Here is a 13,638-nt window from a genome sequence, read left to right on the forward strand (position 1 = left end):
GATCTTTTCAGCTGCAAATAGGTGTTTGTTTATATGGCACTGATGAGTAACTGTGAGGACATTTTATGATTTGTCAGAAATATTTTAGCATTATAGTCATTTGCAGATTAATGTTCATATTAGATGTGGTTTAGAAATCAGATCAATAATACAGCCAGACAGAGGAGTTTGTAAATGACTTTTATTGACAAACAACATAAAATCCTTAGTTTGAAGGTAGAATTTTATATAATGAAATAATGTTCCTATTTGTCAACAACAGCATCACACATTCAATGGCTAAAGCTACTACCGAATTTATAAGATTTACTGCAAAAGAACGCTGTAATTAAGAAAGTGAGTTACTGAAGCAATATGGATCAAAATACAAATTATTATGGCTGACACAAGTTTAGCAGTAGTTATCATCTAAGAAATGCATAAAGCCAGCAGTTACTAACTGTGCATTTTTTAATACTTACACTCTAAAATTATCATTATGCCTAAGTTTGACGTCATTTTATGCCATTAAGTATGCACATATTTAAATACATACATCTGATGAACATATTTGTATAAAATTAAATTTGGGATTTCTGAGAAGAAAAATACTAAAATAAATTTGCCCATTAAACATATCCTCCACTTAAAAAAACACTTGGGAAAATGTTGGCAAAATACAGAATTCACTTCTCAATTTTTGTCTTTGCTTCTGTTATTTTAATATTTATTATCTGTTATGAAGTGGACAGAGAGAGAATAGTTGTATAGGCATACGAATAAATGATTTAAAGTTTGTGGAGTGCAGAAAACAATGTGTTCCATCAAAGCAAAAACTGATTCTGGCCAGAAACTGTCATAGTAGTTTAGGTTTGTATAATGGATTTGATAAGTTTCAACCCTATAACTTTAGTGGTAAAATCAAAGCTAAGTAGAGTAAAACTAGTAAAGGTAATGTTTCCATTTCAGCTTATTCTAAAGATCAAAAGGTGGATGTTCTTAAAATGTTCATATTAAATTAGAATATACCTGTGGTAGGGTGAAGAAAAATTAATGGGATGAAGAAAAATATTAATAAAGTATTAACAGAATAATATTTACCTATGTTTAGGCTAAATTATTTATGAAATTACTTCTACCTTTCTTTATGCTGTGATTTCAGAAACTGCTTTTTGTAACTTTTGAAAAAATTTAATGAAGGTTTGTACCAAATAAGTGACTGGTTGGTGTAACATTCCTAAATTCAATGAATGACAAAGAACTGGTTAGTTTAATTTTAAATCAATTTAAAAATGATTAAGACAAATCTACTCTACAAAAAAAAAATCATACAGGTCACCTTTTATAGAAAATAAATGTAAATTGATGAATAGGGAAGCAAAAGTTAACCTTTAGAAAACAGGCGTGTGCAAATCTCACCTCATAGTCTTGAAAAGAAACATCACATTTGGTTATTCTTATAATGCAAATGTCATACCTTATTACACTAAAACGAGACACACTATTTAATGATGCCTTAAACAAAGTCTTATTTTTATTGTTGAGATTAAAGAGGCAACACAGGTATTGCAGTAAAAGAGAATAAAGGATGTCAGTTAAATTTCAAAAAAAAAAAAATTGTAAATTTCAGTTTGGGACTAGGTACTAATATACATTTCCTAGCATGAAAGATTGGAGAGAAGTAGAAAAGAGACTTTCATTGCGGGTTTAAAAGCTTTTTGGCTAAGTCACTGTAAACATCAATGTTTCCCAAAATACTTTAACAAGCTTTACCATAAGATTACAGCCATGGTTCACAAATCCCAGTGAACGTAAGATCTGGGGGGATTGTTAAAACCTAGGATCTCATAGCTCTAGCCCCAGAGATTCTGATTCAGTAGGTTTAGATTTGGCTGTGAAAATTTGCATTTCTAACATGTTCCCAGGTGTATTAGTTCGTTTTCACAGTACTGTAAAGAATTACGTGAGACTGGATAATTTATGAAGAAAAGAGGTTTGACTCACAGTTCAGCAGACTTAACAGGAAGCATGACTGGGAGGCCTCAGGAAACTTACAATCGTGGCAGAAGGTGAAGGGGAAGCAAGGATCTTCTTCATGTGATGGCAGGAGGGAGAGCGAGCGAAGGGGAGAGCTGTCACACACTTTTAAACCATCAAATCTCATGAGAACTCACTCACCTTTAGACCTACGATAAAACTCTCTTTCCTACTTCTCTCCAATCTTTCATGCTAGAAAATATATATTCATACCTAGCCCCAAATGAAATTTACAATTTTTTTAATTTAATTAATTTCCTCTGTTGTATTTCACTGCAATACCTGTGTTGCCTCTCTAATCCCAACAATAAGAGTAAGACTTTGTTTAAGGCATTATTAAAATTTTATATAATAAAAAATGTATATATTTTAAATACATATATACTTATATATAAACATATATTTAAATATGGCTATTTTTATTATAAAATTTTATATAATAAAAGATATATATCTTATGTATATATACATATGTATGTGTATAAGATATAAGATATACATCTTGTATCTTTTATTTTATTATATAAAAATAAATTATATAAAATTAAAATTTTATATATTATATATAATATATATAATATAATAGATTATATTTATTATATAAATATAATATAAGATAGATTATATTTATATAATAAATATAATATATATTATGTTATATATTATATATAATAATATATAATATATAATATATATATTTTAATATATAATATATATTATATATTATTATATATATTTTATATTATTATATATATTTAATTATATATATTGTATAAAATTAAAATTTTATATAATAAAATAATAAATACATAATAAATACATAATTTATATAATAAAATAATAAAATAAATACATATTATATTACATAGTATTATAATAGAGCACAAAGCATGGTTGAAGACTTCAAAAAAGCTGTATTCTATCAAATAACATTTATAAAATTTGAATGATCCTGGAAAATACATTTTTAAACCAACAAAATATGAGTAATGTGGTCTCAGATCTTCTATGCCTTATAAGAAAATAATTATATTACATGAGATACAGTGGCATAATACTCTTAACTAAACTGATATTTCTTTAAAACTGATTTCAAACTTTCAGGTTTGTTGTAACGGAGTGCTCTATAACCCCAAGCCTGGACACCGCTGTTGTGAAGAAAAGTATATCCCATTTGTTCTGAATTCTACTGGAGTTTGTTGTGGTGGCCGAATACAGGAGGCACAACCAAATCATCAGTGCTGCTCTGGGTATTACGCTAGAATTCTACCAGGTGAGGATTATTTCCAGGTGTACTCCAAAACTTTGGGAACCTGAAAACATAAACACGTGGTTCATGTCAGTGAACTATTTCAAACATCTCCCCCTCAACAAAAATTGAACCACAAACACATAGCCGATGGCCTGCTCTAAATATTATTTCTTCCTTCTGCTTTGTTAAAATATAAGCAAGGCTAAATATTAGAAAATGAGAAAACAGAAGGAATTTACAATATCTACTACATAAAGAAATAAATCTGGAGATCTGGCTAACTCCTTTTATCTTGTGGCTTTTTTTATTAACATGACTATATATTTTCGCTATTAAATATGTGAATTGCTGACTGTTCCACTCCATGAAGCTGTTCCCCACTTGTTCCATTTCTAATCTGAACTACACATGCATTGTTCTTGGACAGATTGTTAACTGCAAATTTCATTTGTCTGGCAACTCTAGGCCACTGGCAGTATTCTCTCATCATTATAAGTCAGGCAAGGGAAGGAAGGGTAGCCAACTTAGCTAGCCATTTTGCTCCAAATTTCAACTACATAAAACAATGCCTAGTGAATATAATTGGGAATGATGCTAATAACAACTGCCATTTTTAAAGTACCAAGTCTCTCACAGGCTCTGTATTGAAGACTTTACATAGGATACCTTATACAATCTTCACAACTCTAGGAAATTGGTATTATACAAAGCAGTTTACAAGTAAGGAAACTGTTTTAGAGAGGATCGATAACATCCAGATTCACAGATATGAGTAGAAGTGAAAGAACTAAAACGTGAATATAAGTATGTCTCTCCTAAATCTATGCTCTTCTGAGTACTTCACTGCCTCTTTAACCAAAAAGCATCAACCTGTGTTGACAATTTTTTTAAAAGGACTATGTAAGACTTCTAAACTTCTTCATTACTACTACTGTCAGTTACAATTTATCCTGCAAAAGTAATTGAGAATACAAACTTTTTTCTACTACTTAAGTTTGATACGGATATCTTCTTTAAAGAGCAGGAAATGGATATAGGAGAAAGACAAGAAAGCTAAGCTTTTTGGAGGCCATAGGAAAGCTGAATACTTTGAGATATCTAGTTTAGGGTGAAATTTATGCCCAACATCTGGTTCATGTACCTTATGTTCAGTATAACTATAGCCATCCAAGGCATGTGAAATGAGACACTGTCTAACCCAGTGTCTGTTTTGCAAAATACTGGAGCAAATATAGAAGGTGTGCAATCACCTGATGGGTTCATCTTGCCCATTGCACAGATAGAGCCAATTTACCAAAACAGTGGTGTTGCAATAGAGAAAGAGCTTAATAAATGCAGAGCCAGCTAAGCAAAACAGGAGGTTTTACTCAAAACAGTCTCCCAGAAAATTCAAAACCTAGGATCTGTCTGGGCATGGTGGCTCATGCCTGTAATCCCGGCACTTTGGGAGGCCGAGGTGGATGGATCACCTGAAGTCGGGAGATCAAGACCAGCCTGGCCAACATGGCGAAACCCCATCTCTTGTAAAGAATACAAAAAATTAGCTGGGCATGTGGCAGGCACCTGTAATCCCAGCTACTCGGGAGGCTGAGTCAGGAGAATTGCTTGAATTTAGGAGGCAGAGGTTTCGGTGAGCCAAGATTGTGCCACTGCACTCCAGCCTGGGCAACAGAGTAAGACTCTGTCTCAAAAAACAAAACAAACAAACAAAAAAACACCCTAGGGGTTTTTTTTTGGTTAGTTTTTTGTTTGTTTTTGTTTGTTGTTTGTTTTTTATTTGTTTGTTTGTTTTGAGATGGAATTTCGCTCTTGTTGCCCAGGCTGGAGTGCAATGGTATGATCTCCGGCTCACTGCAACCTCCACCTCCCAGGTTCAAGCGATTCTCCTGCCTCACTCTCCCAAGTAGCTGGAATTACAAGCATGTGCCACCACACCCGGCTAATTTTGTATTTTCAGTAGAGACAGGCTTTCTCCATGTTGGTCAGGGTGGTCTCGAACTCCCAACCTCAGATGATCTGCCCGCCTTGGCCTCCCAAAGTGCTGGGATTACAGGTGTGAGCCACCACACCTGGCCCAACCTAAGGTTTTTTTAGGATAGTGCAGTAGGCATAGGGCTAGGGAATGGGGAAATGCTTATTGGTTGGGGATAAAATTATAGGGAGTCAGAGCTGTCTTCTCGCCCTTAGTCAGTTCCTGGATGGGGACTATAGGATCAGATGAGCCAGTTTACTGGTCTGGGTGATACTAGCTGGTCCATCAGAATAAAGAGTGTGAAAAATACCTTGAACACCAATCTTAGGTTTTACAATAGTGATGTTATCCATGGAAGCAGTTGGGAAGGTTAGGAATCATGTAGCCTCTGGTGGCATGAACACCTGAGCCATAGTTCCTTGTGGCTAATTTGTTAATTTTACAAAGGTGCTCTGCCCCCCAAGCAAGGAGCAAGTTTGTTTCAGGAAGGGACTATCATCATTGTTTCGAAGTTAAACACCTCTCATAGTTATCTTGGCCTATGCCCAGGAATGGACAGGGTAGCTTGGAGGCTAGAAGCAAGATGGAATTTGTTAGGTCACATTTCTTTCACTGTCATAATTTTCCAGTGTCAGAATTTTCTTACTGTCATAATTTTTGCAAAGGTGGTTTCAGGTGTCCCAATTAAATACTGCTCAAGTTTACTCAAGGCAGAGAACCTTCACTCATTATTTTTCCTTATAATTAATAGAAAAAAATATGTTTTTATAGCAGTGCTGTTAGTTCTTATTCTCTATCAAAAATATTTCAAAATTGAATAAGTTCTAGTAAACCAGATTTTCCATATAAGAAAAAGTAAAAGTATATATGGAAATAAGGATTTTGTAGAAAACTGTTAAACTTCTTCATACTACAGCTCACGATGTCAACAATGGGTCAAATACTGTTAAATGCTTTACTTTCTCGAAGTAACTTAAATTTGGGGAGTTTTCATGTATGATTCATATCTGCCCTTGATTACAAATAATTGCTATAAAATTAGAATTTACAGTGATCAGATGGACGTTTTGTGTTGTTCAATTCCTACCATTCTTCACACCAGTAGACCAAGTTGATCATGGAACTAAGTAATAGTGTTTTCATTTCCATATCACATTAAAATTTTTATGTTATGATTTGCAACAAACTATTCAAACTCTACAAAATATCCTCTGTCCCTTAAAACTAATGAAAAGTTCTTAGTTACATCTTCACTGCTACTAACTCAGGAGACTGGCCTGTGACTTTCTCAACGCTAACACAAGTAGTCAGATTTTGAACTGACAGCACAATCTACTTTTGTTAGGTTTCAAAATAAAATTTAACATTTTTCTTAAAAATGAAATAACTTATGGAAGTTCAGAAGCTGTCATTGATATTATATAAGTCTTTTAATAATTAATTTTTAGACCAAGGGTTTAAAAAATATTTATTGTCTGTATGTATAAATACATGTTTCTGCACACCTAAAGCATTTTAATATCTACCAAACCATTGAGCATGCCCCAAATTTTGATTCTTTTTTAAGTAGTTCATTTTTCATAGCATTAGAATGCCTACCCTGGTGTCGAGAGAAAAGGAAAAAAACAATCTCATGAAATAATCAAAGATTGTTTTGCTCCAATCATTAATCTCACTGTACCTAAATGAAGAGATTACTTTGTGACCTCTGTCCTCAGCCCCGTGGTCTTTGTTAACTAGTTTAACACTGGTTACATTGAGGGGGGAAAAAGTGCAATGGTCCCAAATCCTGTTACATCTAAATGTGATTTAAATCTGGTCACTAGTCTGCCAGTTCAAGACCAAGATGGGTATAGGCATTTTGATATTTATAGATTAGTCTGAAATATTGGTAAATACGTACTTTATTTTTTCTCATGACTTTCTTCCATAACACCCCATAACAAAGAACAGAAAAGGAAAGAATGCTCACTTCTCTCCCTTTTTTATAAATATGCTAATGACCCCAAGTAAATGTTAATGTGGGTCATTCTTTGATAAGAATAACAATTAACTGTTAGACTACATGGTAGTTTTTAGAGAGAAAACATTTTCAAGCCTGGCCTGACATAGATTCATTTTGAGAGGTTAGTGAGAAGGTGACTGATCCTTGTATCTTATGTCTAATAGCCCTTTTTTGAGGAAAAAAAATTAGTTTTATTTCTTATTGATATAATCCACATCTTTTTTTTGAAGGCTTTTCTTCTGTCAGTAACTAAATAAGATTCTGAGGGATTCAGAAAGATATAACTAAAATATCTAAACCAATTAACATTTGTTATGCTCAAAAGAGGCTTAAAAAAAAGTGTTGGCTTTCCCCATGTAGATGTGTATACTACGTTTCCTCTAAGCTCACCATTGTCCTAAGTGGTGTTTAATTAACTGTTGTTGCCCTGTACCATGGGATACATTATCTTAAAGTTTACCATAGAGGGACATTATGTTCTTTGACTGTGAAGACAAAAAATATGGCAACTACATTTCAGACCAAATAGAATTATTTTACCCAGTGGAAGATAACAAATACAGTAATTTTACTGTTTACAATAAGCGCGTTGCTACTTCATTGGTCTTTTGTAGCATCAACATGGAAACTTTTACTAAGTTCCCTTTTGCTTAGTGATACCACATTACAGGATCCTTTCAAAGATAATTGACTAAGCCAACTGTCTCTGAATTCTAGAAATTCATATTTTGAGAAAATCCTGAGTATGTCTTGATCCACTCCTGGATATTTACCCTAGAGAAAAGCAAATTTATGTTTACACAAAAACCTGTACATGAGTGTTTACAGCAGCTGTAATCATTACTGCCAAAACCTGGAAACAATTCAAATGTCCCTAAGTGAGTAAATGGACAAACTGTGGAACAAAGGAATACTATGTAGCAATAAAAAAGAACAAAGTATTGATAAGTGCCAAGAAGATATCATGCCCAGTGAAAGAAGCCAGTCTCAAAAAGCTACCAACTGTGAGACTGCATTTACATGACATACTATACAAGACAAGCCATAGTTTTGGAGGAAAAAGTCGACAATTGCCAAGTGTAATGGAAGGGAAAGGAATGTGACCATACAGGGATAGCATGAGGGTGTTCTGTGGGGTGATGAAACTCTTTTGTATCCTGATGGTGTTTCTTCATTAAAATTCATGGAAGTGTGCACCCAAAAAAACTAATGGTCCTGAATAACATTTTTAAATAAAATATTTTTGAAAGACTATTTCCATTTTACACATAGGAAAAATGGGACATAGAAACATGACCAAGACACTCAGCTAGTCAAAATAGGAATTTTCATGATTAAATTTTAGGTTGAGCTCCTAGAGATGGTGTGTTTTATAATAATGTGATGACTGTGTATGAGTGACTTAATGTATTTTTCTCATATGTTAGTAGAACAGTAAGATAGCAAATATATTTCCATTAAAATTACAATCAACATCCCTATCTTTAAAAGAAAGAAAAATGTCTTAGTCAGTGATGACTATTTCAAGTAATATTTTACATGATCACATTCTTATGAAAGAATAAGTTTTGTGTAGTGTTTCAGTGGTTTGATGCTGAATAATTAGTGGATAAGATATTGGTTCTGGAGTCAAACTGCCTGGCTCCATATCCCATTTCTTTCACCTCTTAGTTGTTTGACGTTCATTAAGTAACTTTAGGAATATTAGCAGAGTATTAATGCTTCTGATGTCCACTGGGCTCTGCTGAGTTAGAATACCCAAAGCTAACCCAATCTTTTATATCTAAATAGAAAAAAAATGTTTAGTAATTGAGGAGCATATGAGTAAAGGGGGCTAACAGGCCTCCTTTAAATGACAAAGTTTCTAATGAATCTTTCCAGAGCAAGGACTCAGGGGTGTCCACCTTCATCAGATCATATAAAGGGATAGCCAGTTCCCAAAAGCTAAGACTCAAACATCTAATGACCTTTGAGATCCTATGAAACAAAGGATCCTTGTTGATTCTATAAGGCCAAGCAATTCTCTAAGTTGACTTTTAGCAACTAGCCAGGGAAAGTCATGAAGAGCTTCCAAACTTTGGGGAGAAAAAGACTTTCCATTTTGCAAAATGTCACAGCCTAGAATTTAAGTCCTAGAAAAAGCATTTTGTTCTGACAAAATTGACATTTAGAGACTTTATGTCAATTGTATGCTACCACTATTGACAAATAGAGGGAATCAATGTTTCAAGACTATCTGGAGAACGTGACAGATGATCATTCACATATTGTACAACAGTTGAATCTTATAGAGGAAATTAAATATCGCTCAGTTTGTTTCCTATTGCTGCTATAACTCATTACCAGAAACTTCGTGGCTTAAAACCACACAAACCTACTTTATACATCTCAATATCAAAAGTTTGAAATGGGTCTCATTGAGCTAAAACCAAGAAGTTAACAAGAGCTGCATTCCCTTCTGGAGGAGAGAATCCGTTTTCTTGCCTTTTCCACCTTGCAGAGACTGCTCACATTCTTTGGCTTGTGGACCCCTTCCATTTTCCAGGCCAGCAATGACCAGTTGAGCCTTTCTCACTTTGTATTATTAAACTTAATCACAACTGTTGTCTTCATTCCCCTTTGCCATATAACATAACATAGTCACAAGTTCCAGGGATTAGGATGTGGATGTCTTAGGGAGGCCATGTTGTGCTTACCATAGTAAGGTAATGGTTAAGCAATTGTGAGAATTAAGAAAGCATTGTTGTAAACTCTTGGGGAATAACTGTCACAAATGAAACAAAAAAGATACAGTGAGTCTGAGTGCAAGAATATATGAAAAAAATGCTAAGTATAGATTTGCTATAAATTAAGCAGCTGCCTCAGGGAGTGGCAGTAGGATGATATTAGGGTTGGGAACTACAGGGAAATGGGGGAGTGCAATCTTGTTAATGACACTTAAATCTTGTACAAAGTGGTACACAAGTCTTTTATCATTTTGATAGAGTGAACAGTGAACTACAAGGGCTGGTACAGGGGATAATGAGGTGTTATGCCAAGTGAGGTAACTTTCTGGAGGTATGTATATACAATGGACCAAGTTATTAAATATTGTTCTTTTTAGTAGATTTTGGGACAGTTTCAAGAAATGCATAGCCAGATTGATAGACATCTTTAAGGGGTTAGCATCCTGTATGAATCCCACATCTGAGCAGTTTTTGCCCCAGAGGATCTTGGAGACACATTCAAAGTCAGAGATGTTGATAACAAAGGCATCAGGTAATCAGCTGGTGCTACCACCAAATTATAGACCAGGCATTCTTCTCCTGGGAGTTACAGAAAGAGACTTTCAGGTGCGCATTTAATGCTGGTATCTCATTTACAAAGTGGATCTCTTCTCAACAGATGCACTGAAGTGGAATTACTAAACAAAAAATGTGTTGATTCAAGAAAAGAAAAGAAAAATAAAGGCAGAATCTGAAAATTATTTGATATGTGTACCGCTGAGACATTTGGTTATTCCTAGAAAGGGATAATGGAAAATTAGAAGGGTTTTTGATAGATAATATACCTACCACCAGTATCAACCTTCTATTTTTAGAATTGCATAGAAATTTCTCACTTTCTATGTCAAGGGCAGTTATGGATAGATGAGAGCAGCTACTTTCACAGAGAGGTGCTGTTTTGTCAGTTTGTCCTTTTTTTTTTTTTTTTTTGATTGTGTCTTTCTAAGATACACTAATAAAGGCAGAGTAGGTGTTCTCCCAGTGTCCCTTACAATACTGAAGGTTGTTTTTGTGTAGACTAGACATAGAGGTGCCCTCATTCTTGGCTTTATCTAATTGCTTAATCCCAAAAGCTATTAATGTGGTCTGAATTTTTTTTCTTTTTTTCTGAGCCGAAGTATCTCCTAAGTGCTTAGCAAGCTCTTGTAATTTAGAAGGAAGGGACAATCTACTGTCTTATCTTCTGTTTTATGGGTAGTTATGATACCTTCTTCACTGATCTTTAGCGTATTCTGGAAGGTGGTAGTTAAGTGATCTCTGAAGCCAGGCATGGATTTATTTTTTCCTTGTTTACAGGACTTTTTTGTGGTAAAGTATACACAACATAAAATTTATCATTTTAACCATTTTTTAAGCACACGGTTCAGTGGCATTGAGTACATTTGCATTTTGTACAATCATTACCACCATCCATCTCTAGAACTCTTTTATCTTCTCAAGCTCAGACTCTGTTTCCATTAAGCACTAACTTTCCATTCCCCGTTATCTTCAACCCCTGGAAACCACCATTCTGTTTTTGGTCTCTATGAATTTGACTACTCTAGGTACCTAATATAATTGGAATCATACAATATTTGTCTTTTTGCGTCTGGCTTATTTCACTTAGCACATTTTCATTCTTTTTTCTTTTATTATACTTTAAGTTTTAGGGTACATGTGCACAACGTGCAGGTTAGTTACATATGTACACATATGCCATGTTGGTATGCTGCACCCATTAACTCGTCATTTAGCATTAGATATATCTCCTAATGCTATCCCTCCCCCATCCCCCCACCCCACAGCAGGCCCCCGTGTGTGATGTTCCCCTTCCTGTGTCCATGTGTTCTCATTGTTCAATTCCCACCTATGAGTGAGAACATACGGTGTTTGGTTTTTTGTCCTTGCAATAGTTTGCTGAGAATGATGGTTTCCACCTTCATCCATGTCCCTACAAAGGACATGAACTCATCCTTTTTTATGGCTGCATAGTATTCCATGGTGTATATGTGCCACATTTTCTTAATCCAGTCTATCATTGTTGGACATTTGGGTTGGTTCCAAGTCTTTGCTATTGTGAATAGTACCACAATAAACATACAGGTGCATGTGTCTTTATAGCAGCATGTTTTGTAATCCTTTGGGTATATACCCAGTAATGGGATGGCTGAGTCAAATGGTATTTCTAGTTCAAGATCCCTGAGGAATCGCCACACCGACTTCCACAGTGGTTGAACTAGTTGACAGTCCCACCAACAGTGTAAAAGTGTTCCTATTTTTCCACATCCTCTCCAGTACCTGTTGTTTCCTGACTTTTTAATGATTGCCATTCTAACTGGTGTGAGATGGTATCTCATTGTGGTTTTGATTTGCATTTCTCTGATGACCAGTGATGATGAGCATTTTTTCATGTGTCTTTTGGCTGCATAAATGTCTTCTTTTGAGAAGTGTCTGTTCATATCCTTCGCCCACTTTTTGATGGGGTTGTTTGTTTTTTTCTTGTAAATTTGTTGGAGTTCATTGTAGATTCTGGATATTAGCCCTTTGTCAGATGAGTAGACTGCAAAAATTTTCTCCCATTCTGTAGGTTGCCTGTTCACTCTGATGGTAGTTTCTGTTGCTGTGCAGAAACTCTTTAATTTAATTAGATCCCATTTGTCAATTTTGGCTTTTGTTGCCATTGCTTTTGGTGTTTAGACATGAAGTCGTTGCCCATGCCTATGTCCTGAATGGTATTGCCTAGGTTTTCTTCTAGGGTTTTTACGGTTTTATGTCTAACATTTAAGTCTTTAATCCATGTTGAATTAATTTTTGTATAAGGTGTAAGGAAGGGATCCAGTTTCAGCTTTCTACCTATCTCTAGCCAGTTTTCCCAGCACCATTTGTTAAATAGGGAATCCTTTCCCCATTTCTTGGTTTGTCAGTTTTGTCAAAGATCAGATAGTTGTAGATAAGCGGCATTATTTCTGAGGGCTCTGTTCTGTTCCATTGGTCTATATCTCTGTTTTGGTACCAGTACCATGCTGTTTTGGTTACTGTAGCCTTGTAGTCTAGTTTGAAGTCAGGTAGTGTGATGCCTCCAGCTTTGTTCTTTTGGCTTAGGATTGACTTGGCGATGTGGGCTCTTTTTTGGTTCCATAGGAGCTTTAAAGTAGTTTTTTCCAATTCTGTGAAGAAAGTCATTGGTAGCTTGATGGGGATGGCATTGAATCTATAAATTACCTTGGGCAGTTGGCCATTTTCACGATATTGATTCTTCCTACCCATGAGCATTGAATGTTCTTCCATTTGTTTGTATCCTCTTTTATTTCATTGAGCAGTGGTTTGTAGTTCTCCTTGAAGAGGTCCTTCACATCCCTTGTAAGTTGGATTCCTAGGTATTTTATTCTCTTTGAAGCAATTGTGAATGGGAGTTCACTCATGATTTGGCTGTCTGTCTGTTATTGGTGTATAAGAATGCTTATGATTTTTGCACATTGAAGTTGTATCCTGAGACTTTGCTGAAGTTGCCTATCAGCTTAAGGAGATTTTGGGCTGAGACAATGGGGTTTTCTAGATATACAGTCATGTCATCTGCAAACAGGGACAATTTGACTTCCTCTTTTCCTAATTGAATACCCTTTATTTCTTTCTCCTGTCTGATTGCCCT

General features: G+C 34.9%; 1 protein-coding gene across 1 annotated transcript in view; it reads left to right on the forward strand.

Annotated features, from left to right (window-relative positions):
- Positions 1 to 13,638, forward strand: part of USH2A (usherin) — an 827,758-nt gene that overhangs the window by 636,253 nt on the left and 177,867 nt on the right. Inside the window, exon 50 of the mRNA XM_024239307.3 lies at positions 3,121 to 3,289. Coding sequence (XP_024095075.2) covers positions 3,121 to 3,289 — 169 coding nt within the window. The remainder of the gene's footprint in view (positions 1 to 3,120; positions 3,290 to 13,638) is intronic.

Source organism: Pongo abelii, chromosome 1, assembly GCF_028885655.2.
Source record: "Pongo abelii isolate AG06213 chromosome 1, NHGRI_mPonAbe1-v2.0_pri, whole genome shotgun sequence".
Classification (NCBI taxonomy): domain Eukaryota; kingdom Metazoa; phylum Chordata; class Mammalia; order Primates; family Hominidae; genus Pongo; species Pongo abelii.